Below are 27,367 nucleotides of genomic sequence, written 5' to 3'. Positions count from 1 at the left end.
TGAGGGTCGAATAAGACACCTAGGTTCCTGACTGGCATGGCGAGTTGAAGCGTGCAACCATGGAGGTTGATGGTGCCAGAGCCTGAGGTTGAGGCGCTGGTGTGAGCCAATCAGGAAGGCCTCAGTCTTGGTTCACATTCAACTGTAGGAAATTTGTCCTCATCCAGGACTTGATGTCCGACAGGCAGTCTGGAAGTTGACCCCATGTCTGTGGATAATGTCACCAAGACATGTAGATATTAAAGAGAGGGCCAAGGACAGAGCCCTAGAGGACACCAGATGTGACAGTGTGGGGGCTGGAGAAGAAACCGTTAGAGGCAACAAAGTGGAGACGGTGAGAGAAACATGAATCGAACCAGGCAAGGGCAGGTCCGTGAAGACTGAGTAAAGCGGAGAGACGGTTTATGAGGATGGAGTGGTCGATAGTGTTGAAGGAGGCAGAGAGGTCGAGGAGCACAAGGAAGCAGAGGAAGCCCTGATCACAGATGTTCAGAATCTCATTAGTGACTTTGACCAGGGCTGTTTCCGTGCTGTGGGCAGTGAGGAAGCCGGATTGGAGGGGTTCAAAGAGGGAATGGCGAGAGAGAAAGGAGCGGAGCTGGGACGCGACAACTCGTTCCAGGACCTTGGAGAGGAATGGGAGGTTAGAGATGAGGCAATAGCTGGAGAGGAGGGATGGATCCAAGAAAGGTTTTTTCAAGATGGGGGTGATGACGGCTGTGTTTAGGTGGGTGGGAACTGAACCCGTGAACAAGGAGAGGTGGCAGTGAGGTGAATCCTGAACATGTGATCCACAGCTTGCAAGTCAAAAATAATCATGCTGGGCTGACACTCCGCTTTAGACACCATGAATATTGCACAGAAATGGTTACCAAGTTCCACGACCTGACCAAGTGGGCATTTATAAGCCTAAGGGAGTGAGCTTCAATAGACTATAAGACCGAAGGTATCACAGTCAAGCTCACTTCTCTTCTCGCACCTTCCAGCAGGGGTCAACTGGATAACAATCAGGTGCAAGAACCCTGACTGATTATTCTTCACCCTATCTAAGGGCCATTAAGGTGAGTCCAATTGCAGAAGCGCAATTGACTCGCTGGCTAGATCAGCTAACTCAGCGCATACTAGGAATCAAACCAATGACCTTCTGGTTTGTCTGACTTGATACCACATTAATATCTTTACCTTTTAAACTTTCAGGGAGTCAGTTGTGCAGTTTTATACAAATCTGTTTATATAAAGGTTTTTAACGCAGTAATTCTGAACTATTGCATGTAAAAAATTTGAATGTGTATAACAAAACCTCTCCATCTTACCTGTGTTTCTCCTTCGCTATCATCAGGATTACCTTTAACACACATAAGACATCTTATTTGCTTTTATACTGTGTTGTGTGTAATATACAGAATCACTGATATTGGTAATAAATTTGCAATGCAATCAAGGAACTCTGATGATATCCATTAAGCACTCGAGATTTAGAGATTCAATTATAACATTATAATTCAATGGTGTGTACACATATCTCCAAATAAGCTATAGTCTCTAAAGTGTCAATAAACTAACATTGTGAATGATAATTAAAGTAACTGTCACTTCAAAATAACATGATTAAATGAATCTCGGGAGAGCAAAATAAGGGAATTATTTTACAGGGTTTTTGGGGGTCAGACAGGTATCTGACACATGTGGAAACCCATTACTTAAGAGTATGCAAACCGGACTAACAGTCCACATAAGCATGCTAGCTACAAATGTAAATTTCCCATTTGTCTTGAATTGAGCATGCACTCTCTCCCAAGAGGGATGCATCCTGCTTACCTAATTCCAGCAAGCATTAGTCTTAGGTTGGCAGGAGCCAATGGTTGGGAACCTCAGAATGTGTGTTTGGTGTACTGCTGGAGTTTAACCAGCTAAAAACATGTAGTTTCCCATTGCAAACTTCACACTGTTTGTCCAGCTAGGATTACCCTACCCATCAGGACACGGTTAACAGGAGATAACTCGGAATATTCCCTGCCTCCAGTGATTGATCTGATCTGTCCTTCCATGTCCTGTCAACGAGCCAGGCTGGCCAGTTTGTCACAAATAGTGTCGTGGTTTACTACAGATCCACATGGCTGAGGAACTAGATCACTGCAATCACCACAAAGGATTGACTCAATTCTGATAATTCTTTGCCCAAGGAGACTTTGCTCATCTCTTCCTCCCACACTCCTACTCAGGAGGATAGTATTTTGTAGTTCTAAGTCAAAATTACAGAGAAATTAATAACCCGGTGAATGCTTCTTCTTAGGCTATTTAACTTACAATCCTGATAAAGTGCATTTCTATAAGTATATCACCATTTCTGGTGAACATCTAAAACAAGATGCATTTAATTTTCTCTTTAAAAATTATTAAAAGTGTGCTTTTGCCATTTTTAAAAATAATTGGCTAATAAACAGCAAATTATCTGATCACTCACTCTGATTACTTTTGGACATTTTTGCATTCAAGGTCTTCATGATTAGAACATGTTGGTTAACAAATCTTCCAAAGGGGCTTTTGATAGAGTCTCTTACCTTCCAGGATCCAGGACAAGGGGTCATCTCTCAAAGCTGCAGCATAGGCATCAATCCCAAGTTTGCTCTCCATGTCACTTGTCATGCTATGGTATGAAGGCCTGAATAGGAAAGAAACGCAAATGGGCACTGAAGCCAGACATGTTTGTTTACATCCTCTGAAGTACACAGCTGTCTGTGTAATTCACTATTTCCAAACTGTTGCTCTTTTTATCTGATGGTTTTCTGTTTACTTTCTGACTCTGGTATGAAAAGTCATTTACCCTTGCAAATATTCAATAGGTGCCCAGTCACTCTACATTTTGGCCTTAGGTTCTCATCTTTCCAGCAGCTAAAGATGTTGTCAAACAGAACGGCTTGAGGTTTTATCTCTAACAATCTAATAGATGAATGGAACATTCACAAAAACACTTTTACAGCGCATCAACCAGACACTGGAATGCCAGAAAGTAAGTGCAATGGATTTCACTGGCTTAGATAAATTCTGCTTTGCATCAAAGACTTCAGTGTAATATGTTTGGTATTAGTTCTAAACTAACTCAATGGACGTGTAAGAAAATAACGAGATAAAACAGAAATGCATTGATGTACAATTTGAAGGAAACTAAATAAAAAGTCTTTATTTTAGAAAGCACAAAGTGACTGAAACTGAACTTAAAAACGTTGACAAAACAATAATATTATTTGTTAATATAATTCTTATGGTCAAAAAATATTGCATCGTCGACTAAACATTATTATTAAACATTATTATTTTCTCTCAAAGAACTTGTCAAACAATCAGCACTGTAATCATTAATATTAATCAGCAGTGACTCAATGACATGATAAGGCACTATATCAAATGTAGGGATTATTATTATAATTATTAAAATCATTGACATTAGGTGGATTCCTTTAAAATACAGACATATTAATGATTAATCTGCCACAAAAGAAAAATGACATTATCATTTGCGTAACGGAAATGCTACTTAATAAAATAATTGTGTTTTTTTTCTAAAAATCATATTTAGGAATATCATTTAAAAAGTCACAAAGCGATAAATTCATATAAGTGTCATATTTGTAAGATTTAAAAAAAATCAAGAGTGAGATTGTTGGTGTATTAATGTGACTGAATGAAGTAAACAAAAATGCCACGTGTTTAACTTGGCAGCATTCCGTATCTTGGTTTGACAGATAGACGAATTATAGGTTTTGCTACTCATATCTTAACCTTCCTGTGCTGCTTTATCGTGAGTAGGACATATTCATGTGTCTTTGTCACAGCTTTTGATTGCATTGAGAAACTAGATATTGACTGATATTATACATTATTTTTAACGGTTTGCCCGCTGGGAAATTATAAAGATCCCGTAGGAATACGACTATTTTTATTGGTCTCCCTGGTAAAGTGAAGCTCGGAAAATGCTGCTGTGGTTTTCTACTCCTTGCAATGTGACGAGATTGTGTTCTTCAGCATCTTTCTTTGAGCCAAATAAAGCTACTCCATCACCATAAGCCTTATTGGCTCAGCAGAAGAAACAATGAAACTTCATCTGAGACCAGATTAGGCTGGGAAAAATGGAAGGATTGTTTTCTTCTCAAACCCATTATCTTCCCTACAACATCTTGATCGGCTTTTTTAGCTACTATTACTAATTCTGCATAGGGTTGTAAGAGGCTGCTTTTTTGGCAGTCAAATTGCCCTAACCCTCTTACTTTATGTTCTGAAACAGCTTAAGCTTGTCCGTCCTCTCTTTCTATGTGTCTTTTTAAATTGGCTGATGGCGAGGATAGAAGGCTTAAAAGAAGCTGTAGTAGCCACATTTTTCCTGTTCTCCGGTCACCCACATGAAAGCTCCAGTTCTGTTTGAAGCACTTTAAATTTACACACAAACTGCAGCATTGCAAAGATATCCACAGTTCTTGGCCTCCTTGTGACCTTTCCAGTATTTGATGGTGTTTTTAATGCTTCTAGATTGGAAAATGCAAATATGATTAATCCGATGTCAACTGCATTAGATTTGTTTGCATACAAAGTGGTCCCGTTGAGTTATAAAGAGCAAATCTGCAGGTTTAAATCCCAGGGTTAAGAAACTGAGCTACAGGACAACCATCCTACAGTCTCCTTGGTTCTTAGCTGGTTTGCAAAAGGAGGAGGAATGTCTTGTTGATTTGATTTAAAAATAGATGTAATAGCTCTCAGAAGTGTAATTCCTATTTGCTGAAAACTAACAGTATTCTCTGAAAGATAAACTTTCTTGTAGATTAAAGAAAAGATTCAGTTCTATAGCCATCTTAGACTGTTTAAATAATAATCCTTGCATTTTATATAGCGCCTCATCACTTTTTCGAGACGTCTCAAAGCACTTCACAGAATATATTGTAAAGTGAATTGACTCTATACTCTATATTATGTGGGCGAAGCATGGCAGCCAATTGCATACAGCAGTGTCCCACAAACGTCGTGGATTGAGTGACCAATCTGTCAGGTAAACAGAGGTGAGTGGAGTAAGGAAACTTATCCAACATTTCATCCTCACCGGGACTTGAACCTGGGTCCTCTTGGTGCAAGGCGAGTACTCTAACCACTAAGCTACAGGACTTATGCAGAGCTGAAAAGCTAACCCCATTGCTTGAAGTAAGAGTTAATCACCACTTCACTTATGTCCAGTTTATTGTACACGGCATACTTCGATCTTTTTCCAAAGTATGAAGTGCACTGCAGAATGACTCCATATTTTGGCAAAATTGGAACTTGCACTGTAGATTTCTTTAGTGAAATTTTTCCCCACCCTCTGGAACCCAATCGCTGAATCTCTCTGCCTTGCACTCCTCCCTCACTTCTTTCAAGGCCTGTCTCAAGACCTTCCTCTTTAACCATACTTTTGGCCACTTTCTTCAACCCACTCTCCAACCCTCTTAACTCCAATTCCCAGCTCGGGTACAAACCCTTAACTGTCCAGCGCCTTGAGACATCCTTCCGACGTGAAAGGCGCAATATAAATGTAATTTGTTGTTATTGAACACTGAAGCGAGAATGGGAAACATGAAGGAGATACAAAGTTGCTAAAAAAAATTCGCACTGTGTCAGTTTCAGCTGTTATGTTGTTACTGACACTATTTGAAATTATACTGAGATCCTGTATTTTGTATTTTAGCCCAAAACCAGCATTACTGTTCAGCAGTCTTCATATAATGCTATATACGTTACAGCAGAACATTTACTACACGTATGTGCAACCCAGGGAACAACAAATCTCACCAAGGGGAAGTCAATATAGAAGTGTCTATCTGACCATTTAGTGCAGTAAGAAATACACACTGAATGTAAACGCACTGTTTGTCTGTGCAAAAATCTCAGTAATCACCTTATCTCTGTCTCACACACACTGGACAAGCTGTAATTTCATATACTGTGGGTTTATTGGACTCCTGGAAAACAGTCATCTCTCGGCTCAGTCCTAGCCAGTCAGTCACTCACCTGTCACAAGGGTTGTTCTGGCCATCAGACTGAAATAAATGAGCAGTGTCGCTGGCTGGCCTGGAGGAAGGGCGATTGCCCCCGGGTCTATCAGGTTCAAGCGTTGCAAGTGACAGGTTGCCATTGTATCCTGTCAAAGATTCCACTCCATCTAAAGACTTCAGAGTTTCTGCAAACAGAGAAGCAAATTGCAAAAATAACTACTTCATTTCAACTAAGTTGGAGGACAACACTGCTGGATTCACACAAAAAAAATTGGAGCATGTTTTTAAAGCAGCTGATGAAATCCAAACAATGCACAGCTTTAGTGAAAGCCCCAGTGTCTCAACTTCAACATTCACAAACAAAACTAGAGGATACTTTAAATTACATCTTGCTAACTCCTTTTAAAAATAGACATTTTTAAAAAATCTTTCAAAGCTATGTCAATTTAGGTTGTGTTGACAATGTTTGTGACCCAGCCATACCACAAATATTTAACGGGCAACTTTAATGGTAAAAAGAGATAGTAAACGTCACCTCACTAGATCTCAGGAGTTAAATGGGAACTAGAAGTTGTTTTTTCACTGCTGTTATTTTCTTGGTATATTTAAAAGAATGAATATGAAGCAAGTAAGTCATAAACTTAGAAATTGAACAAAAAAATTTACTACTACGTGCATTATATGGATTTCCATTAAAACAATATAACTCACCTGCGATTCTTGTTGGATAAACACTTTGTAACACATTTGGTCACGTATGCGATATAAAAAACAGACCCATTCCGTGCAATACTACCACTACTAATAATAATACTACTAATAATAATAAGTATGGTGCAATACTTCCACTACCTCCGCAGTTTATGTGAAAAGGTTTAAATGGAAACCTACAGGAAACTGGGTGGTGCAGTGTGTGCACACTGTCCTTTCATCTCCAAGACCTGGTTTGGAATCGAGCCTAGACTGATGGGATTAAAATCTCCTCTCTATGCCAGCCGTAAGGATTCTGCACAAATTGCAACAGTCTCAACCCAGTTTCTAGAAGGAACGGACACACAGCTCAAAACTGTCTATAATCTGACACTAAGTGGCATGTGTGTAAAGCAGAAAGATTCTCAGCAGGGAGTGCTCTGTGAAGTTGAGGGTTTGGACACATGGTTGACGCGGGGTAAAGGGAGCTTCTGGCTGTGCTATACCTGACCTGGGGCAGTTCAATACTGACAAAAGTGCAAAAGGTATCCCGTTACCCAGCGCTACCATTCTTCCCCTTCAGAAGGCACAAACATTCACACACACACAAAAAAAATCACAGATTCCTTTCAATTTTCAAATTCCTTCCAGTGTACAAAGCTACGATTCATCTTATTTTCGAATGATTATGTGGATTCCAACTCGTGGTGTTTTTAAAACTTCTTTTGAACTCAACGCTAACTTTAATAAGAAGCGGCTCCTCAATGGCTCTGGCGGGCATTTAGAATGTCCTGCGAGTGCGACGACGAGTTAAGCTACACCTGAATTGTTAATACAGGGTTTAATTTGCAGGACTTGAAAAAAAAACAACAGAAATGTCGAATGCTGAACAAAACCGACTGTTTCACAACGATCTGGTGGAACTCCATTCAGCCACTGGTCTCGTTTCGAAAGACTTGAGGTCATTCTGTACACAAAGCATTTTCCAGGCTCCCGGCAGATCACTATTCACCCTCATCCCCAGTAGATTGGAGTGAGACACAGCAACAATTACATTTGTATAACGCCTTTCAATTCGGGAGGATGTCCCAAGGCGCTGGACAATCAGGGATTTGCACCTGAGCTAAGGGTTGGAATCAGGAGGGGTGGAGGGCAGGGAGTATAGCAGTTGGAGGGTGACCAATAGCGCGGTCGAAGAGAAGGGTCGTGATTCGGACCTTGAAGGAGGCAAGGAACATGGTGAGGCGAAGGGACTGTGGGATGGAGTTCCAATGGGTGGGGGCAGGGAGGTTGAAGGCCCGACCACCAATGGTGGGGCTGGATGGACGGGGAACATGGAGCAGGCCAGACCCAATGAGCAGAGGGTGCGCACAGATCTATATGGAATGAATACATCCGAGTCATGGCAGAATTTGATATTTCTGAATCCCATAAATTAGACTACAATATCATATCAGATATGAAATGAGGTTACATTAAGTTGTTCAAATAAACACATGCTAGTGCAATCACTCCACCATCTGCACTGTATTACACCACATGACACTGAATCCAACTGGGGTACAATAAAGCCAAGTCAAGAAGGGTTGATGGAGGCTCACATGCTACAAGGAACAGGTCAGAGGCAATTTGTTTTATTCCCCAATAGTCTTCATCATAATATCAATTCTCTTCACAGTATATTCTGTGAAGCTCTTTGAGACGTCTTGAAGACATGATAAGGCGCTATATCAAATGTAAGGATTATTATTATTTTATTATTATCCTTATGGAATCACTGTACCTGCGGGTTCCAATGGGCTGGTTTTGAAAAGGTCAGAGTTTGAAAAGAGCAAGCACCTTATCAAGTTTGCATAAAATCCAATAAAAATAGTCTTTGTGCACAATCTTATTTTCTTAATAATAATAATCCTTGCATTTGATATAGCGCTTTTCACGTCTTCTAGATGTCTCAAAGCGCTTTACAGAATATATTGTAAAGTGAATTGACCATATATTTGTGGGCGAAACGCGGCAGCCAATTGCGCACAGTTCTTGTTCAGTCACCTGTAATGTGGTGTCTAATTTGGTGGGAAAAGACAACTGGGACAAATGCACAAGTATTGACAAATTTGCTTTATATTATACAATACAACAAGTCAGATTGGACTCCCAAATATTTCTGAACCCTTGCCCCTGCCTCAGGTCTACAGAGATGCTCGTCTGTAACCAACCAGTTGTGTACATTCTGATCTGTGGTTTAAGCACAATAACACTGAAAAAAAATGATAAAAGTAAATACTTCAAACATTAAAATAGCTTCATCATTGGAATATTAACCCTCTTCCACGAAATACAGTTGTTAAATAGAGCACAATGGAATGCACAACCAGAGGCACATTTCTTACTCCTTCCGCCTCTGTTTACCTTGCAGTAAGTAGGAACCCCTTTTGTTAGTCAATTGGCGGATTGCTTTCCGGGGCGAATAATAACCCTTCCTCAAATAATAATAATTTGGCCACTCAATCTACGACTGTTTGTGGGACACTATGTGCACAATCGAAAATGACCAATTTATTATTGTTTTGGAGGGATTATTATAAGGCGTGTGGAATAAGGAAACTTGCCCATGATAAGGCGCTATATCAAATGCTGCCCATAACCCACATCTTTGCAGCTGCTTGCAATATACAAACAAAACCCACACAGTGGGTCTCCAAAAGATAAAATAAATTGCTCAATTCAACACATTTTGTACGTGGAAGGAGATATTCTTTTTGACCTGGAGACTTATATTTGTACACAAAGTACTCTTCTAGCTCTCTCATTTAAAAAAAACATAAGTTGTATATTACAAAGCCTGCAGGTATTAGGCAAATTTAGTAAATTTAGAAAATAATCTTTCACCAACAACTCAGCCATCAACTTGCAGGGTATAGTTGTTATGCTATTAAGGGTAATATAAGGATAATGTGGTATGTTAATTTCATCTATTTAAATACACAGATTGTTTTAAATACAAAACACTCTTTTTCTAATATCCCAGATTGATAGGTAGGTACTCTCTGGAGTGGCACAAATACCAGAGTAAATGTGTGGTTAAAGTATTGAGGAAGAAAAGATAGAACTGGAACTGGAAGCAAGTATTTTGTTGAATGAAAATCCTGCTTTGTGAGGTTCTGACTTTTTTTTAATATGTAAAGTTCCTTGTGTAATGACTCTCCTGTTACCCTAATGCCCAGAATGCTGAATTCTGGAGTTCCGAGTCTCTGCCCCGAACACATACAGATTCAGATGGTGGAGAAGTAGGAAAGCAATTTTATAGGGTTTTCCACAGGAGTTGGCTGAATTGGTTGAGTCACAAAAATGTACCAATATTTACAAATCTTGGCCTACAAATAAATCCATCCTTGGATAATCCACCACCATTTCCTTCTTATAGCAGGAGAAGGTAAAACAATATGTAAATTAGATAAACTAAGAAAAACAGCTATGCTTTCTCTTTGCATCCACACACTATGTAGGTGAGACCAGAGAACATTTAATAGTAATGCTAATAATGATAATAGTGATAATAATAATAATGATGATGATGATAATTCCTGCATTTGGTATATTGGTGTTCAGCTCAGGAGGACAACCCAAAGCGTATCACGGGATTTTATTGTGAAGTGGAATGACTGTGTATTTGTAGGCAAATGCGGCAGTCCAATTCCACACAGCAATGTCCCACAAACAGTTATGAAATAAATAATCAATATTATTATGGGGGATTGTTGGCCAGGACACTGGGAGAAACTCCCTTTTGTTTTTCAGGGGATCTTTCTAATCCCCCCGAACAGGCAGACAGGACCTCGGTTTAATGTCTCATCCAAAGGTCGTCACCTCTGACAATTCAACGCTTCCCCAGCACCGCAATGAAGTGTGACCTTAGATTATGTGAATTCAAGTCTCGACGTGGGGACTGAGATTGGGATTCAGTTTCTTGCCTTGGTGGGAACCTTTACTGTCGTATTGGGAGAATGCAATTTCTTTTTTGTAAACCTATCTAACTACTACTGTTAGAATACATGGCTGGAGCCCATCAGGCTGAGGACATAGTTCAAAGAATTCCACCACCTCCTTCGATTATGGCAGTATATTTATTCTGACAATAACCAGCATGAAAATAGATTTTCCTATTCAACACTAACCACCAGATAACATTAACAAGAAATTGAATGATACATTTATCAACACTGCAGGTGGCAAAGTGCAGTAGTAATAATGGAAAGATTATTGTCACTTTACAGTAAGAAGTTATAATTAACTTGCAAAGTATTAAGCAAACGCTGGTGAAAAAAATACATTTCCAAATGCATGACTTACCCTTTGGAAAAGTATTGGCAACAAAAATGTCTCTACCCAGGTGTATGGGAATCAATCCAATTAAAAAACACTGATAATAAAAAAATCTTCGTTCTCTGTAGGCACATTTAGAGCTCAGCTGCTCAATTCACAAAATGCAGCAAATTTAATAATTGGTGCTTATAAATAGGAAAAGACATCAACCAAATCACTACCCTTTGTGAACGAGTAGAATATTCTGCACTGTAATCAAAATAAGGAGCTAAACATTGCATAAACATTTGTAACCATGTGTGACAAATAACATAGATTAAAAAAAGCAGGTCTCTCCACCCTTGTTGGCATTGACTCATTCTTATGGTAAGTCTAGGAATAAACGCTAGGAATGTGCAAATATGTACATGACCAAATAGATTTTTCTGGAACAAATGGCTTAGCAGTAACACCATTTGCTAAACTTTACTAGGGTTAAAATCCTCTTAGTACGGAAAGGCTGTCAGACCTGACACCTCAGGTTACAATTAAACAATCCCACATACTTGGCCACAGAGATAGTGTATCTAACGTCCTCCCAGCCACTGTGCACGGATTGTGACCCGTGTTTTTATGAAGCAGATTTAAAAATAATCTTGAATATGGCCATAGAACACAATAAGAACATTTTGAAAATCTAAACATACATATAGTGTCAGGAGTTGCACTTAAGAACTCGGCGGACGCTACCTTGTGTGAGGGGCTCTATATAAATACAAGTTGTTGTATAGATCAGCCATAAGAGAAATAATGGCATGGTCCTGAAAATAACACAGATCAGTAAAACACAACTGTATTATATTTTGTTGGTACGTATTACTTTTAGCAGTTGGGCAATTTATTTGAACTGATCAGTAATATTTCCTTGTTGTAACTATAAAATACTTTGTCATGCAGATGGCTAGATTATGATGTCCGTCAATAATACATCTCCTGTCAGTTGTGCTGAAGGTAGGAGCGCCTCTGAGGCGGTGACCAAGAACAAAAAATCTTCCCTTACTATCTTAAATGTGAATGGCAGCATACACAAAGATGCTGAACCACCTGTATCCCTCAAGGCTTCCTTATAGATTTTACTCTTCAAAGATTTGAGAATTAGAACACTTCAAAAACGTTTCACTCAACACAGCAGGAAGAAACATATGTCAGCTACAAGTCTGTGCAGTGCTGCAAAATGGGCTGTGCGTCTTGAGAGGAATTATAGGTGAACACTGCTTCACCACGCATTGATTGGTTTTGAGAGCATTTTTATATTTGATGTACATGGCAACCAATCAACTTAAATGAATCTCTCCTGCACTTTCTAACATGACATGGTGGAAGTTTCTATGCAGTATGTTCTTGTTACTCTTAATTTTTCCCCTGCCTGCAATTGTTCCAATTATTTTGGGTCGCTCCTCACCCCACCACGCTCACCGCCTCCCCCCTCCCACACACACACACACACTCAGACAGGTGGGCTGTCAGTCTGCTCCCAGGCTTTTGTCAATTTGAAAACTGCTGAGAGGTGTGCAAGACTGTGTTGGCAATGGGAAAAGATCTAAACATCGGGGGAATACTTGCATCTAACATTCTGTTCATACTAAGAAGGTGTTTGAGGTAGAACAGTATTTAAGAAACAGCTGGATGCTGTAACAGGGATACAATATCGTTGGTTTTTTGAAAGAATGAGATAGGCGGAAGGGTCTTTATCATCTAACCTCTCTCAAGCTTTTATGAACATCCTATTCTATCAAACCATCCTTCGAGTAGTTTACAATAAAAGTGTTCTGTTTCTTCAAATTCCCAATTATTTAGTAAAATGTTAGAGTCCCAGAATCACCAGGAATTAACTAGTTGAAAGCAAGCCATCCCCTCAATGACTAGAGCTTTATATTAATCAGGATTAGTGCAGTGAAGAACCTGAAAACAAGGTGGAAATTAGACTTTTTTGTATTTTCATGCTGCTTGGAGAATGTACATTTGTACGAAAGCAGTGATATTCAAGATTTAGTGACGCAGCCAATAGCAGTTTGAAGCAGATGAGCTAACCTGCTTCACCTATAACCATGAAAAAAATGGAAATGTATCAACTGAAGTTCAAGCCCTTGAAATTAACAGGAAATACCCAGAGGCAATACAGATAAAAGAGAAGGTTCATTACAAACATGACTTAAGAATATAGCATGATAACATGACTGACAGATCAGAACTTCAATTTCAGGGTGTGGTTACCATTACTAATAGGCAGTAGGCAGTGCACTCTAGTATAAAACTTTAATACTATTGTTGCACAGACCTATTCATGAACCTATGTCTTTTTTTGCTGAAGGCATTTAGCAGATAGCGTGCAATCACTCCAACAATCTAATATGGCAATTTAATTAAAAAAACCTTTAAGTGAATTGCCTTCAATAGTTAATGGGAGTTTGTTCTAGGATTCTGGGTGTGTTTAGCATAACAAATTTGAAAGATACACATTTTGAAGCAATGTGTAAGGTGATGGAAAGCCAAAGGCAAATTTACAGTCAAACCAGAATGTTGGGTGGTTGGATGAATGGTATTCAGAATACCTTGAATGTGTTGAGAAAAGAGTGTGTTGAGAAAACGTCCCTCAAAGCTAAGTAGATTAAACATTTTCAGGCAGGCAGGAAACCGAAGAGAGTGAAAAAGTCAACTTTAGTTGTTGTACCGCTTTACAGCTGGTTACAGAACGGATAAGAGGACGAAATGGAGGGACATTTAATCGTGGAATAATCCGCATTATCTGAATGAAAGTTTCCATGATGTACCATGAATTTAGCCCCAAGTCAACAGTCCTGATTCAAGAGGTTGTATGCCTGCCTCTTTAAGAATTTCTACCAAACATCTTAAGGTATTTTTAACATCTTTTCCTGTGATATCCTATGCTGTGCATACACATATACACCAATCACTGCCACAACTTCTCAACTCCTCAACCCTAGTTTCGGTTGGAGTCATGTAACAACATTCAACAACAAAGCACTGAAACATACCACAATAATCCCAGTCCCATCATTGACAAAAAAATGTTAACTAAATTCAACTCCTACGTGATACTGAAATAGTAGAAGGGAGTTTGCTGAATGATATCGCTTCAAGACTAAAGAGTCGTTCGCATAACTCATGCCTCCAATATTGGGCATCAACCGAGTTGCTATCCTCTGCACAGGCTCCAGAGCTCTAGTGACCCTTTTACGTGACAATAACTATATGCAAACGGGTGTGGGCAGAGCGGGGGAACCGCTGACGTCATAGTTGTAGTTTCACAAGCGCAAAAAAAATAAAAAAAAAATCCTCTGCACCCTCCCCCCCCAGGGCTCACATCAGAGCCCACCATGGTCCTGTTAGGTTGGCTGTCCCAGCCCATGGGATAATGTGTCCATCCACCTGACCGCTCGCTCCCGGTCCCCGTGTGCGCAATATGGCTGCCGCTATGACCCGAGCCCCCTCACCCCCTCCCTCCCTCCTCCCTCCTCTCTACCCCCAAACCCTCCCCCCCTGCATCTCTCCCGCTCCTCCTCTCTCTCCGTCCCTCTCGCCTTCTATCCCCACTTGACCCTCCCACAACCTCCCTCTGCTCCAGCCTGGGAATCCTCCGCCGGGCTCACCGTGGCACTCGGCGTTGGCTGTCCAGCAGCAGCCACACCGACTGCCCCATTCCCCACCACACTCGCCAGCCACCCCGGACACAGACCCGGGGAGCCAACCTCTCCTCCCTTATCCCCATTTCCCCCACCCCTGCCTCACAACCGGGACCCCCCCTCCCTCCCCACACACCCTTCTGTCAACCGCTCCATCCACATCGGACTACAAAACGTCCGCTCCCTCTGTAACAAGGCCCTGGTCATCAACGATCTCATCCTTGATGAGAACGTTGATATCATGGCCTTAACGGAAACCTGGCTCACCCCAGGCGACACCTTCCCCCTCACGGAGGCCACACCACCCGGCTACACCTCCCACCACATCCCTCGCCCCAACCGCCGTGGCGGTGGTGTTGCCCTTATCTCAAGGACACCACTTGCCCTATCCCCCTACTCCTCTGGCTCTCTCCCTTTTTTGAGCACCTCACCCTCTCCCACCCTTTCTTCCTCTCACTTAAAACCCTCCTCCTCTACCGGCCCCCTAAAACCTCTCCCACCTTTATCTCTGATATCTCAACACTTCTCACATCTCTCTGCCTCTGCTCTGATCGCCTCATCATCCTGGGCGACTTTAACCTGCACTTCACCCCCTCCTGCTCAATCTCCTCAGATTTCTCTTCCCTGCTCTCCTCGCTCAACCTCTCCTTCCACATCAACTCCCCCACTCACAGTCACGGCCACCCACTCGACTTGGTGATCACCCGGGGCCTCAGTGTCTCGGATGTCACCATCACCGACAAGGCCATCTCCGACCACCACTTCATCTCCTTCACCACCTCCACCCCACTCCCCACCAGACCCACCACCATCTTCTACCGCCCCTGGAAGAAGTTACCCCCTCAATCCCTAACCGCTGCCTTGGAGTCCTCTGAACTCCTCTCCCTCTGGCCTTCAACCCTCACCGACCCCTCTTCTGCTCTCACCCTCCTCCACAACACCCTCTCCTCCACACTCGACACTCTTGCCCCTATCACCTCCCGTACTGTCTCCTACTCTCGCTCCTCCCCCTGGTTCACCACCCACCTCCGCTCACTGAAGAGCCAGGTGCGGGCCGCTGAACGCACCTGGTCAAATCTGGCCTAACGGTCCACCGACAAATCTGGCTGGACCTCCTCAAAATCTACCGCTCCACTCTAGCCTCGGCCAAATCGTCCTTCTACTCCAGGATAATCCTGGAGGCGAAGGACAACCCCAGGCTACTGTTCTCTACCACATCCCAACTCCTCCGTCCCCCCCGCCACCCCGCGCAGGTCATCTCCTCCAACCTTCACTGCGAGGAGATGCTGGATTTCCTTGAATCCAAGATCAAGGGAATTCGCTCCGCGGTCACTTCCCCTCCAACATCCACCCACCACCCACCCCTTCCCTCCCACACTCCGACTCCTACCCATCCTCCCCTACACACCTTCGTACCCGTTTCCCCACCCTCTGTCACCAAACTCATCCTATCCCTGAAACCACCACCTGCTCCCTTGACCCCATCCCCACTCCACTCCTTATCTCCCAGCTCCACCTCCTTGCCCCACATATCACAGACATCGTCAACCTGTCCCTCTCCTCTGGCTCTATTCCCATTCCCTTAAAAACTGCCACCATCACTCCCACCTTAAAAAACCCTCCCTTGATGCGTCGCAGCTATCAAGCTACCGGCCCATCTCCAACCTCCCTTTCCTGTCCAAGGTCCTGGAACGAGTTGTCGCCTCCCAGCTGCGCTCTTTCCTCTCCACCATTCACTATTCGAACCCCTTCAGTCGGGTTTCCGTGCTGCCCATAGCACAGAAACTGCCCTGGTCAAGGTCACCAATGACATCCTGACCATCTGTGACCAGGGCTCCCTCTGCCTCCTCGTCCTCCTCGACCTATCGGCAGCATTCGATACGGTCGACCATGCTATCCTCCTCCACCGCTTGTCCTCCCACCTAAACCTTCAAGGCCCTGTCCTTGAGTGGTTTAGGTCGTACCTCTCCCACCGTCTTCACTTTGTCTCCACAAATGGTTTTTCCTCCAGCCCCCGCACTGTCTCGTGCGGTGTCCCTCAGGGCTCTGTCCTCGGTCCCCTCCTCTTCACCCTCTATATGCTCCCCCTTGGTGACATCATCCGCAGACATGGGGTTAACTTCCACATGTATGCGGATGACACCCAACTCTACCTTTCCTCCTCTACCCTCAACTCCACGACCACCGATGTCCTGACAGCTGCCTGTCCGACATCGAGTCCTGGACGAGAGACAACTTTCTTCAGCTCAACGTGCGCAAAACTGAGGCCCTCCTGATTGGCTCACGTCAGCGCCTCCGCACCTCAGGCGCTGACACCATCAGCATCCAAGGCTGCACTCTCCACCTCTCAAAGCCAGTCAGGAACCTCGGGTTCTGTTCGACCCTGAGCTGTCCTTTCTCCCTCATATCCGCACCACAACTGGCACCGCCTTCCATCACCTCCGGAATGTCGCCAGACTACGGCACTACCTCACCCCTCACGCTGCTGAAACCCTGGTCCACGCCTTTATCACCTCAAGGCTGGACTATGGGAACTCTCTCCTCGCCGGCCTTCCCGCACCTCCCTCCACAAGCTGCAGGTCATTCAGAACTCTGCAGCTCGTGTACTGTCCCGCACCAGGCTTCGCGACCACATCACTCCCACCCTCGCTCGCCTCCACTGGCTCCCCATCCCCCAGAGGATCGATTTCAAGATCCTCATCCTCACCTACAAGGCCATTCACGGCCTTGCTCCCTCCTACCTCTCCGACCTACTATCCCCCTACTTACCTGCCCGTACCCTCCGTTCCTCTGGCTCCGGTCTGCTCCACATCCCCCGCCCCAACCGCCCTATCATCGGTGGCCGGGCCTTCAGCCTCTCAGCCCCGAGGCTCTGGAACTCCAACCCCAGTGCCTTCGCCGCTTCCTCCCTTTCCTCCTTCAAGGCCGGTCTCAAGACCTTTCTCTTTGACCGTGCCTTCAGCTCCCCTCTCGACTCTCTACCTCCTCATCGCTCCCTCCCTTCCCTTCCCTCACCCTGACCATTTCCCCCTTGCTCGGGTCCTGACCTAACTGTACAGCACCTTGGGACGTCCTCAATAGGCGCTCAATAAATGGAATCTTGTTGTTGTTGTTGTTGTTGCAATCTTCCAGGTTCAAAGTGACCAGATCACTGTATAGTGGTGATATGACTTTGGGGGATTAAACTCAAGAGCTGATAACGTAACATTCATTCTGTTTTATAGTAATATTCCGTGCATTTTGATATAGTGCTTTTCACATTTTCTAGACGTCTCAAAGCGCTTCACAGAATAGACTGTAAAGTGAATTGACTGTATATTTGTGGGTTTTGTTATGGTATCACACAGTTTGGAGATGATGAGCCACATATCAGGACCTGAAGGTCATATAGTCCAATCTGACATTACAATGCTGTGCTGGGGATGTGTTGCATTGCTGGATGTGGCGTGAAACTGAAGCCCCATCTGCCTGTTCTGGTGGACGTTAAAGATCCCTCGGCACTATTCGAACAGAGAGTTTCTCCCAGTATTCTGGCCAAAAAAAATTGGTCATTCGCTTTGTGATTGTTTCTGGGGCACTGTTGTCCACAAATTAGCTGCCATGTTCCGCCAGGAAACAGTCACTCCACTTTACAGTATATCCTGTGAAGCGCTTTAGGATATCATCCTGATGGGATGAAAAGTGCTTTACCAAATTAAGGATTATTATATGATAATGGTGTAACATACTTAGAAACTACAAAGGGTCAAATAAGTATTTGATATAATTAAATTTTCTGGTTAAGAGATTTTGGCAAAAAAAATTAAGCCATGATTATGTATGTCGCATGATATTTTGTTGTTTATCAGATTATTATAATCACTGCTATGTGGTGCCTTTTCTTTGTAATTTGTTCTGAGATGCAATTACTGAATCAAAGAAACCATTATTATGCCTCATGTCTCATTATTCACTATAGTGCTTTTAGATGGTTTACAGTGCAAGTGGGGATAGATTGGCTAGATACAGCATAACCTGCAATGAATACGTTACAGCAAGTTCATGGACATTTTCAATTCTGGCAAAGGGCAAGCTCCATGTATTCCTAGTAGTGATTTCAAGATGCCTAAGGCCAAAACACATAGTGAAATATCCTAAGATGCATTTTGAAAGCTTGACAGGGAAGAAATTGAGCAAAACACCTCTGTGAAATGGCCAAATCTTTAGTAGGTTGTAACGTCAAGCTCTGCATATTGAAAATCATAGCAGTCACTGATCCAACAATTTCTCAACCATATCAATATGGTCTTCAAATGCCACTGATCCCACTGCAACAGTAGAAGTTATAAAACCATTAAAAACTCCTAAGAACAGAGAGGTAGGAATATATCGAACAGGAGAGGTCACAGAAACTGGCAAAGTTCAAACTGGAGAAGCAAATTTTACTTAAGATCCAAAGGGTAACCGTAAACTTAACTCTAGTAATATATTTACAATACTCACAAATTCTACAACAAGGGGAGGGGGGGTTGTGGGGCGGCGGAGGGAGGGGGGAAGAAATCGACTCAAGCTCAGAGGTAAAGTGAACTGATTTAACCACACAAAAAAAATGTTTATTATCAATTGCCACATTCGGTAACCTATCACATATTTTAAAAGTATCCAAACCAAACTGCTGATCGTTTATAAATTATAAATTTCTGTTTGGTTGGTATGCAAGTGGGCACTCTTTTCTCATCCTAATCACATAACAGAGTTTAGGCACATGTTAGCAAGAGCCAAAGTTCGCAGACCCCAGAGTACGAATTGGGGTACAAGTCTAACCAGCTAAAACTGCATGGCTTGCAATTGCAAGCACTGTCTGTCAAGTTTCCAACTCTTTATTCATATAGGACCACTCTACCCTTTATGCCTTTGCCTTACAGGATTAACAGGCATCAAGTGAGAAAAATCGCAGCTCTCAATGACTGATCTAATCCTCCAAGTCCTACTAACAAGCAAGTCATACTGATCTGTCATCAACAGTGTACTGCGGACCTGCCCAGCTCAACAACTGAATAATAATAATCCTTGCATTTAATATAGTGCCTTATCAGGTCTTTGAGGTGTCTCACAGCGCTTCACAGAATATACTATAAAGTGAATTGACTGTTTATTTTGTTACTCAGACTAATAGAAAAGATCAACTCAGTTCTGATATTCTTTTGCCAGCTATTATTATACAGACAGTGGTGAATATGTGGAATGAATTACCAAGGGTGGCGTTGGAAAGAAGCATTGTCAAATTCAAAATTAAATGACATAGCTATACGGCAAAGAAATCTATTGAGGGGTATGAGAGGTGGAGTAGTGTTTATGCTTATTTAAATTTATATTTGAACAGGGCAGATGAACTGCAATGATCCATTTGGTTCTGTACATTCCAATGTTCCTCTACAGGGAGCAAAGAACACTGTATGGTGTCATGAAAATGATATAAAAAGTGAAATAAGACATCTGTGATAACTGTAACAATACTATGTTTTTCTCCTTGAAGTTCAGATATTTTCCACATTTTGAACCGATTGTTCCTACCCCCCTAACTCAAATCAACAGAGAAGTTTTACCCTATTTTAATAGTGCTTTGTAATATGAACAGTAAAATCATATAAAAACATGTATAATGTAGACAGTTATCTTTTATCCAAGTTTAAAAATAGTCAATGTTTTGGGGAACTGGGTCGAAATTTAACCCAAGTCCCAGAGGTGAAAGGTTTTTGAATCCACTGACCCATCCAGTCTCCTGAGAATATCCCTCCTGATATCACAGGAGATATCACAATGGCAGGAGTGCTAGAATGGAATATTCAAAGTGATTTTATCTAAGCAGAATATGCCAGTTCTATATGATTACACTAAAGGCCAGAACAAAGCAAGAGTTTTTTTTAAAAACACATGTCAACTAAAGTCTTCATGTCACAGCTACAACAATAGGCTAGCAGGCAGAACAACAACAACAAAATTACATTTATAGGGTGCCTTTCACGTCGGGAGGACGTCCCAAAGCACTGAACAGTCAGGTGTTGGAGCTTGAGCATGGGGGAGGGGTGGGGTAGGGGTGAGGGAAGGCAGAGAGGTGGGAGGGCGACCAAAGGCACGATCGAAGAGGAGGATCTTGTGACCGGCCTTGAAGGAGGCAAGGGAGGAAGCGAGGCGAAGGGACCGTGGGATGGAGTTCCAGAGTGTGGGGGCAGAGAGGCTGAAAGCCCGGCCACCGATGGTAGGACGGGTCGGGCAGGAGATATGGAGCAGGCCAGAGCCCGCTGAACGGAGGGAGCGGGCAGGTTGGTAGAGAGTCAGCAGGTCAGAGAGGTAGGAGGGGGCAAGGCCATGGATAGCCTTGAAAGTGAGGATGAGGATCTTGAACTCGATCCTCTGGGGGATGGGGAGCCAGTGGAGTCGGGTGAGCGTCAGAGTGATGGGGTCGCGGAGCCTGGTGCGTGAGAGTACACTAGCTGCAGAGTTTTGGATGATCTGCAGCTTGCGAAAGGAAGAGTTGGGAAGGCCGATGAGGAGGGATTTTCTATAATCGAGCCTTGATGCGACGAATGCGTGGGTGAGGGTTTCGGCAGCCTGAGGGGTGAGGCAGTGGGAGAGTCTGGCAATGTGGCGGAGGTGGTGGTAGGCAGTGCCGGTCATGGCGCGGATGTGGAGGAGAAAGGACAATTCAAGGTCAAACATTATACACAGGTTCCTGACTGGCTTAGTGAGGTTGAGTGTACAGCTGTGGAGGCTGATGCTATCAGCGCCTGAGGTGCGGAGGCGTGAGCCAATCAGGAGGGCCTCGGTCTTGCTGACGTTAATTTGGAGAAAGTTGTCCCTTGTCCAGGACTTGATGTCGGACAGGTAGTCGGTCAGGACGCCAGTAGTCCTGGAGTTGAGGGTTGAGGCAGAGAGGTAGAGTTGGGTGTCATCCGCATACATGTGGAAATTTACCCCATGTCTGCGGATGATGTCACCAAGGGGGAGCATGTAGAGGGTGAAGAGGAGAGAACCGAGGACAGAGCCCTGAGGGACATCGCACAAAACGTTGTGGGGGCTGAAGGAGAAGCTGTTTGCTGCGACGAAGTGGAGGCGGTGTGAAAGGTAGGACCAGTCAAGGACAGAACATTGAAGGTTGAGGTGGGAGGAGAGGCAGGGGAGGAGGATTGAGTGGTCCATGGTGTCAAAGGCGGCAGAGAGGTCGAGGAGAACGAGGAGGCAGAGGGAGCCCTGGTCACACATGGTCAGGATGTCAATTGTGACCTTGACCAGAGCAGTTTTCGTGCTGTGGGCAGTGCGGAAACCCGATTGGAGGGGTTCATGGAAGGAGTGGGAGAAGAGAAAAGAGCGAAGCTGGGAGGCAACGGCTCTCTCAAGGACCTTGGATAGGAAAGGGAGGTTTGAGATGGGCCGGTAGCTGGATAGCTGTGATGGGTTGAGGGAAGGTTTCTTCAAGGTGGGGGTGATAATGGCTGTTTTGAGGGGGGAAGAAACAGTGCCACATGAAAGGGAGAGGTTAATAATGTTGGCGAGTAGTGGGGTAAGGAGTTGGAACTGGGATTTAAGGAGAGGGGTGGGGATGGGGTCCAGGGAGCAGGTGGTGAACTTCATGGAGGTTATGGGGGTGAAGACAGAGGAGGGGTTGACAGGTGGAAGGAGGAATGGGTAATTTTCGGATAGGTAATTATGTGGGGTGGGGGTAGGGAGGGGGTGGAAGTTTGGAGGGCAGCTGAGCGGATTCCCTCGATTTTGGACTTGAGGAAGTCCAGCATTTTCTTGCAGTGAGAGTCAGAGGAAAGAATCTGCGAGGCGTGGCGGAGAGGGCAGAAGAGCCGGTTGGTGGTTGAGAACAGGAGCCTGGGGTTGCCCTTCGCCTCCAGGATTAATCTGGAATGGGACAATTTGGCCGAGGCGAGAGCGGAGAGGTAGGTTTTGACGAGGTCCAGCCAGATGTGGCGGTGGACGGTTAGGCCGGATTTGAGCCAAGTGCGTTCGGCAGTCCGCACCTGGCCCTTATAAGCGAGCGGAGGTAGCTGGTGAACCAGGGTGAGGATCAGGAAGAGGAGGCAGTTCGGGAGGTGAGGGGGGCAAGGGCGTTGAGTGTGGTGGAGAGGATGCTGTGGAGAAGAGTAAACATAGCGAGTGGGTTAGTGCGAGAGGTGGGCCAGAGGGGGAGGAGTTCAGAGAACTCCAGGGCAGCGGAGAGGGACTGCGGGGAGATCTTTTTCCACAGGCAGAGAACATGGTGGTAGGTTTGGAGGCAGTGGGGAGAGGAATATGGGAGTTGAAGGAGATGAAATGGTAGTCAGAGATGACCTTGTCAGTGACACTGAGGCCCCGGGTGATCAATAGGTCGAGCAGGTGATCGTGGGTGTGGGTAGCAGAGTGGATGTGGAGGGAGAGGTTGAGAGAGGAGAGAGAAGTCTGAGGAAGTGGAGCAAGAGGGGGTGAAGTGGAGGTTGAAGTTGCCTAGGATGATGAGGTGGTTGGAGCAGAGGCAGAGGGAAGCTAGAAGGGTGGAGATGTCAGAGATGAAGGTGGGAGAGGATTTTGGGGGGCGGTAAATTAGGAGGATTTTTAGAGAGAGGTGTGAGGGATGGCAGAGGGTAAGGTGTTCGAAAGAGGGGAATGAGCCGGTGGAGTAGGGAGTAGGGCAAGTGACACATTGGATATGAGGGCCACCCCGGCGCCATGGTGGTTGGGGCGTGGGGCAGCAAGAACTACTTGTTACTCATAGACACATCTTAAAATCCTGTCACTTGTTGTCAAAGTCTTCAATTAAAACACAGTTTAATTGTTTATAGTAAATGCTTGCTTGGTTCCAAGTTTTTTTGTAAATGAAGATATCTTTCTTAAAACATTATTTCACCCACAAAATTACAGTCAATCTATTTTACAGTATATTCTGTGAAGGGCTTCGCGATGTCCCAACGACTTGATAAGGTGCTATATCAAATGCAAGGATTATTATCATTATTATTAACAGTGTTGATACTCAGGTCATGTGGTGATCATAGTGAAGCCCCATTATATTGTGATAGTTCGGGGTCTATAGACTTCCAACCAACACTATAACGGGTGTTTCCACATTCACTGTGCGCTCATGCAGAAAGACAAACAGCTTCATCAACACTTTAAAAAGCCAGTTGACATGTGCAAAGCCAAAATGGCCAATTTGCAGATCATCAGGTTGCTGCATGGAGTGATTTTAGTGGAGACCTGATGAACCGGAAGCTGACCTTTTTGGCTTCCTGCGTCGGTTGAGTTTTTGAAGCACCGATGGAGCCAGCGAATGCATTTTGGATTTTTAGGGTCAGTAAATCGACGTTGGAGTCCAAGTGATGGCATATTATAATGATGTGCCATATAACCAAATTCTTTATGAAGCCACTTTTATCTCTAATCTATGAATAATATTGGAATAGCTTTAATTTGACTACATGGTTCACAAATTAATCAAGCTTTTTTTTAAAAAAAATCCACAACACATTGCCTTGCACAATTGACAACTGGTACTAATGCAGGATAAATAAAGGTACAATTATTCATCCAGATTTTTATTTGATGAATAAAATATTAATTTCAAATTACAATTAAAGCAGGTAGAAGATTAATTTCTAGCCCAAACTCGCCTCTAACATACAGCGACTACATTCTACAGTATGTGAGGCCCTTTCAGACATCCATCCATCGTGAAAAGGCGCTAAATCAAGTGTAAGGATTACTATGATTAAATAGCTATCCACGATTCCTCTTGAAGAAAAAGATTATCACAGAGCCACAAATAGCTGATAATGTTTACCAAAGAACTTCCCCAATATCAGCACCTTCAAAAGCCAACAACAAAAATATATAAGAACCCTCAACAACAATAACTTGCATTTATACAATGCACTTCACACGGGATAGTGTCCCAGAGTGCATGACAGTGTCTGACACTGGACCAGGGGGATGTGGCCATAAGCACAATCAAAAAGGAAGGTCTTAGGTGGGCTTTGAAAGTGGGGACGGAAGGGTATGGGAGGAATTGAGGGAGAGAGTTAAAGAGTTTCGGGGCGTTGTGGCTGAAGGTATGGCCACCAACGGTGAAGCAGAGGGGATGAAGGACAAACAGGAGGCCGGAGCCAGGCAAGTGGTGACAGCGGGTAGGGGAGTGGGGGATAAGCAAATAGGATAGGTAGGGATGTGTGAGAGCATGAAAGGATTTGAAAACAAATGAAAGAATCTTGATATCGAGCCATTCGGTAGTTGGGAGCCAGTGGAGCCTGGCAAGAACTGGTGTGATGGGGGTACAGAGTTTTGTGCGGATGAGAATCCAGGCGGCGGAGTTTTGAATTAGTTGAATTTTGTGTATGGTGGAGCTGGGGAGACCAGCGAGGAGGGCAATGGAATAGTCCAGCTGGGAAGTGGCGGAGGTGTGGACAAGGGTTTCAGCTGCTTTTGTCGTGAGCCCGCAAGTGCAGTTTCATTACATTTGGAGGGCTGGTTGGCCCGCTCTCCACACTAAATAAAAAATGGACGCCTTTCATCATCAGGTTGCCTCTGTCACTTCCTGTAAACTGTGGACGTCACCTAATGACTTGACTTTAAGGCTGGCCAGTTTTATTTAGCACGGGAAGCAGCAAGTGGGAAGAGAGCCGGCCAGCTGCGTATACACACAGGGAATAGAATCCATACCCCATTCACATTATACATGAATCAGGACTACAATAAAGTAAGTTACAGTGAGTTACACAAATGGGGCTACACTGGAAATTTCTGTTTGTGCCCAAACAGATGCCTCCTGCTCATCTTATGACAGAGAATTTTAGGTGCAAGATGTCTTAATCCTGCTGCAGGATTCGGTCACCCCAAAAGTTTAACCTATTCTTCTACGACATTGGTATTCAAGTGGAAATTTGTCGGTTTTATATTACAGCAGAAACATTTTATTCCAGGATTATTTTGCAGTCAGGACATGTTGAACACTATAAATAAACACTATAAGTACTTTTTGATGTGCAGAACTCAATTTATTTCCACTTCAATTAAAGTGCAAAACATTTATAAGCCTTTGCAATGAGATACTGTTTATGGTATTTTATTGTGGTTGTGAAATACCTAATTTCAGGGTTACAAATTTAATTCAAATAAATCTAAATCTTTTAAAAGAGGCTCAAATTAACTAGGAACCAATTTAAATCAATCTTACTGAACCTATGTTTGAGGTGTTGGAGTTAAGATTGATCTAAATAGAAAAGGTTTGTCTTAGAGACGGAATTAATTCTTACCAACTTCAGTTGTTATTGATTCTGTGTCAATCTCATTAGCTTTTTTCTTAGCCACTTCAGCCAGTGCCATTTCGCCCTTATCCAAAGCCAGGTAATAAATGTCCTTTAGGAATCAAAGCAAATTAGGAAACAGTCAATCTTAAATGCATTAAAAACACTTATTGTTTTTCTCCTTAAAGCAGAGATAAGATCTTTAAGGAGAAATACTTGAATCACCGCTATTTAACAGTTTTCACTCACGTATATTTGACAACTACCTCCTTTTATGATGTAGCCGTGTTCCCAAGCATAACATAATAATAATAATAATAATAATAATAATCCTTGCATTTGATATAGCGCTTTTCACATCTTCTAGATGTCCCAAAGCACTTCACAGAATATACTGTAAAGTGAATTGACTGTATATTTGTGGGCGAATGCGGCAGCCAATTGCGCACAGCAGTGTTCCACAAACAGTCATGGATTGAAAATGACCAATTTATTATTGTTTTGTTTTTTTGGAGGGATTATTATTAGGTGTGTGGAGTAAGGAAACTTGCCCAAGGTTTCACCCTGCTGGAATTGAACTCAGGTCTTTCACTTGCAAAGCAAGTGCTCTAACCACTGAGCTACAGGACTCCACAAGAAGATAAGAACATAAGAAATGCTAGCCGAATAAAAGACCAAGGTCCATCTAGTTCGCCTCCCACCTTTGTGGCGGTCGCATGCATATATGTCCTGAACTACCTATGTACTATATCCCATAATGTTATTTTGTGTCATATAACATACATGAATAGTACATACCCAGTACATGATACAAATGCATTGCCCTAATCTATAATGTGAATATTAATTACGGAGACACATAAGGTGATTCAATGAGGCTGGTATAGGGGGGTCCTATATTTGAAGCACTCTAGAATGCTACCTAGTGTTAAGGGTACTATATAAATGCAAGTTGTTATCCTCTATAGAAAGATGTTTTTTGACAGAATTGTTGCTCAATGAGTTATACAAGTTATAGCACTCAGCTAGAGACCAAAAATGTCTGGTATCATGTCTTTCAGAAGAATTCTGTGGACACATGAGATTTAACTCAACCATTGCCAAATCCAGCCATTCCAAATCATGCCTCTCCCAAAATTATAGCTCATTTGGCCCTATATATTCATATATTTCATAAACTAATAGTTTCTTGTGAGGCAATACTATTTACATTTATATAGCGTCTTTCATGTAATGACATGAAAGACACTATATAAATGTAAATAGTATTGCCTCACAAGAGGACTTCTCAAAACGCTCAACAAAACTAAATGGTCACCCGAGCTGAGGATGAGAGCCGAGGGGATGGAGAGGGAAAAAGATGACCAAAAGCCCAATCAACGAGGTACATTTTAATTGC

At 43.3% G+C, this 27,367-nt stretch overlaps 1 protein-coding gene across 4 annotated transcripts in view; it reads right to left on the bottom strand.

Annotated features, from left to right (window-relative positions):
• LOC103177943 (WD repeat containing planar cell polarity effector) overlaps nucleotides 1-27,367 on the bottom strand; it is a 98,299-nt gene that overhangs the window by 2,700 nt on the left and 68,232 nt on the right. For all 4 annotated transcript variants that reach the window (XM_007892344.2, XM_007892347.2, XM_007892345.2 and 1 more), the window contains 4 exons: nucleotides 25,978-26,080; nucleotides 6,031-6,199; nucleotides 2,562-2,662; nucleotides 1,314-1,345 (listed from right to left, as the gene is read on the bottom strand). In XM_007892344.2, coding sequence (XP_007890535.2) covers nucleotides 1,314-1,345; nucleotides 2,562-2,662; nucleotides 6,031-6,199; nucleotides 25,978-26,080 — 405 coding nt within the window. The remainder of the gene's footprint in view (nucleotides 1-1,313; nucleotides 1,346-2,561; nucleotides 2,663-6,030; nucleotides 6,200-25,977; nucleotides 26,081-27,367) is intronic.

Source organism: Callorhinchus milii, unplaced genomic scaffold (genome assembly GCF_018977255.1).
Source record: "Callorhinchus milii isolate IMCB2004 unplaced genomic scaffold, IMCB_Cmil_1.0 Scaffold3, whole genome shotgun sequence".
Taxonomy (NCBI): Eukaryota; Metazoa; Chordata; class Chondrichthyes; order Chimaeriformes; family Callorhinchidae; genus Callorhinchus; species Callorhinchus milii.
The sequence above is the reverse complement of the archived record's forward strand: the minus strand, read 5'-3'. Positions and strand labels throughout refer to the sequence as shown.